Below are 2,511 nucleotides of genomic sequence, written 5' to 3' on the forward strand. Positions count from 1 at the left end.
ATATATATATACATATATATAAAGCAGGAAGAGGGTTAGGAGTGTGTGTCTGATGCATGTGGAGATGTCAAAGGGAAGATGCTTTCAGGAAGTCTTCGAGCTCCACATCCACAAAGATGAGCTAGAGAGAGTGAACTTGTTCTTCAGAGGATCTATTGAATGATGATTGTGTATCACTGAAAACATCAACAATTATATATCTAATTACATGTACATTGTATCTGAAATCTACTTTAGTCAAAGGCATTTATTATGTGCATCATATGGAAAAAAAAACACTCACAATGTTAATGAGGTTTAATATATGTCTTTTGAATTTCCTTCTGAAATATAAAAAAGAAAAAAGTAAGAAAAGTAAGAACTCTGCTATAGAGCTGCTATGTTTTCTACAGAACTAAACCTAAATGGAAATTGTCTTATATCTTCCAGTCCAAAGCCTAACGAATATAAGTGCATGGTTTTGAAATTAAAGACATTAATAAAAGAGCTAGGTGATGTTTTTTTTTTTTAATATATATTTTTTTATTTGTACATTTATCAATTTCTAACATAAATAAAGTAATTTATATCCGTCAAGTTTGAAATAAGGGAACAAACAACTCAGAGGTAACTACATTGTAAGTAAGATTTTTATTAGACAACTAAATTTTTCAGAAACTTAAATTGTAAGATGAAACAATCACAAAAACTGGAAAATTATTGCAAAAATGATTGACTTGTGTGCAGGACACACTATCTTTGCTTGGAAGTCAGACGGAACAGCACCAACTTTTTTGCTCTCCATTCCTTCATTATACTTTAACGAACATTGTTTCCCTACAAAGGCTATTGGAGCAGAAACCAGCCGCAAACCTACAGTGCTCAGTTGCATATTATACCCAAATGTGTCTGACAGGTGGAGTAATGGTTGGATGAGGATGAAAGATGACAAGAGTGGGGAACCAACAAACCAGTACATCCTCCATGGGGAGATTTGGGGCTGTTACCTCCCTGTGGTTTCCACCACAGACTCCGATACATGGTTGTACAATGTAATGTTTGTTTGCTGAGATCTGACAAAGCAAGAAGGAAACCAGTTCAAATTACTGGTCTGGAATATGGACACATACTATTGCATCCTCCATGAATAATTGATACCTGCTGCTTTGCTTTGCTACCAGAACAAAATTTGAATTTGATTGAAAGGTTTAATCAGTCTTTAATTTAATCGATGTATACAGTATCCAAGATTAAAAATACACTGTTCTGTATCAGAAGCAATAGATTCCTTGTGGAGGCTAATAGTGTAAGTATTGGGCCCATGTCAGCAAAATTATGTGTAGAACTCTTAATTTGAACAATAAACCATTAAATCTTTAATTGCACTTTTGAGGGTGGACACTGAATATTTCTAACTTGGGTTTAGATGTGTTCGGTTTCCTTATTAAGACATTCTGGATTTAAAGACCCTACACACCCAGGACTTATTACTTCATAGAGTTTGTCAGGTAATTCACTAGCTATACCAAACTTGAATCTGAAGCTTTAATCGGCCAGGGTAACTGGAAACCCCTGTGTGGGTGTGTAGAGCCTAAAATAAACCAGTTTCATCACGCTTAGAAAATAATATCAGAATGAATGTAAACAGATAAATATGAAGCATTTCCTTCAGAAACAGGTGATTCATTTTTATCTATTAGATGCCTCCACTATTTTCTTTACTGCCTTGTTTTATAAACATTTGATCACGTTAGACGACGGAGGAGGTGGACGGTGCAGTACCACACTCTGACCAGCGGGGGGCGGTACTCTCCTAACGGACGAGCACAGGAAGCGCAAGGAACTCTGGGACTTTTAGTTCACAGCGGAGGACGGTTCGCTTGATAACACTGCGAAGAACAAAACAAGACATTTACCACCAGAAAATAAAACATCAGGGTCGCATTGAGCACAAGTACGAGCTCCGTGTGCGCCGAGTCCGGATACAGTCGGTGCTTTTCGGTCGCCGCACTGAAGAAGAGCGGCTCACTTTTGGTGAAAAATAAACAGGAAGTTGTTAGCGTTGTGGGACGTGTAGTTCCGCTTGCAGGCCACTGAGCTTTATAACAACGCATAGAATAAAGAAACAACAATAAAATAACCCGAACTTAACCCGAGCACCGTGCTTTGAGCCTCTGCGTGGGAGTAAACATGCCCGGGTTCACCTGCTGTGTCCCTGGTTGCTACAACAACTCGCACCGGGACCGGGACCTGCGCTTCTACACATTCCCCAAAGACAGCACGCTGAGGGAGATGTGGCTGAGGAACATCTCCCGGGCCGGGGTCAGCGGCTGCTTCAGCACCTTCCAGCCCACCACCGGACACAGAGTCTGCAGCGTGCACTTCGCCGGCGGGAGGAAGACCTACAGCATCCGAGTCCCGTCGCTGTTCCCGCTGCGGGGGGTGAACGAGCGCAGGAGTCGGCGGGGCAGAGGCAGGAAAGTGTCCGCGGCGGCTCCTGCCCCCGCCGCCGCAGCCACCTCCGGGATCGTG

The 2,511-nt window shown here is 41.7% G+C and overlaps 1 protein-coding gene across 1 annotated transcript in view; it reads left to right on the top strand.

Moving 5' to 3' along the window:
* Positions 1-1,821: 1,821 nt before the first annotated feature.
* thap11 (THAP domain containing 11) overlaps positions 1,822-2,511 on the top strand; it is a 3,363-nt gene continuing 2,673 nt past the window's right edge. The window contains exon 1 of the mRNA XM_035682568.1: positions 1,822-2,464. Coding sequence (XP_035538461.1) covers positions 2,170-2,464 — 295 coding nt within the window. The 5' untranslated portion in view covers positions 1,822-2,169. The remainder of the gene's footprint in view (positions 2,465-2,511) is intronic.

This window comes from Morone saxatilis, unplaced genomic scaffold (assembly GCF_004916995.1).
Source record: "Morone saxatilis isolate NCDOM2014 unplaced genomic scaffold, NCSU_SB_2.0 Contig11, whole genome shotgun sequence".
Taxonomy (NCBI): domain Eukaryota; kingdom Metazoa; phylum Chordata; class Actinopteri; family Moronidae; genus Morone; species Morone saxatilis.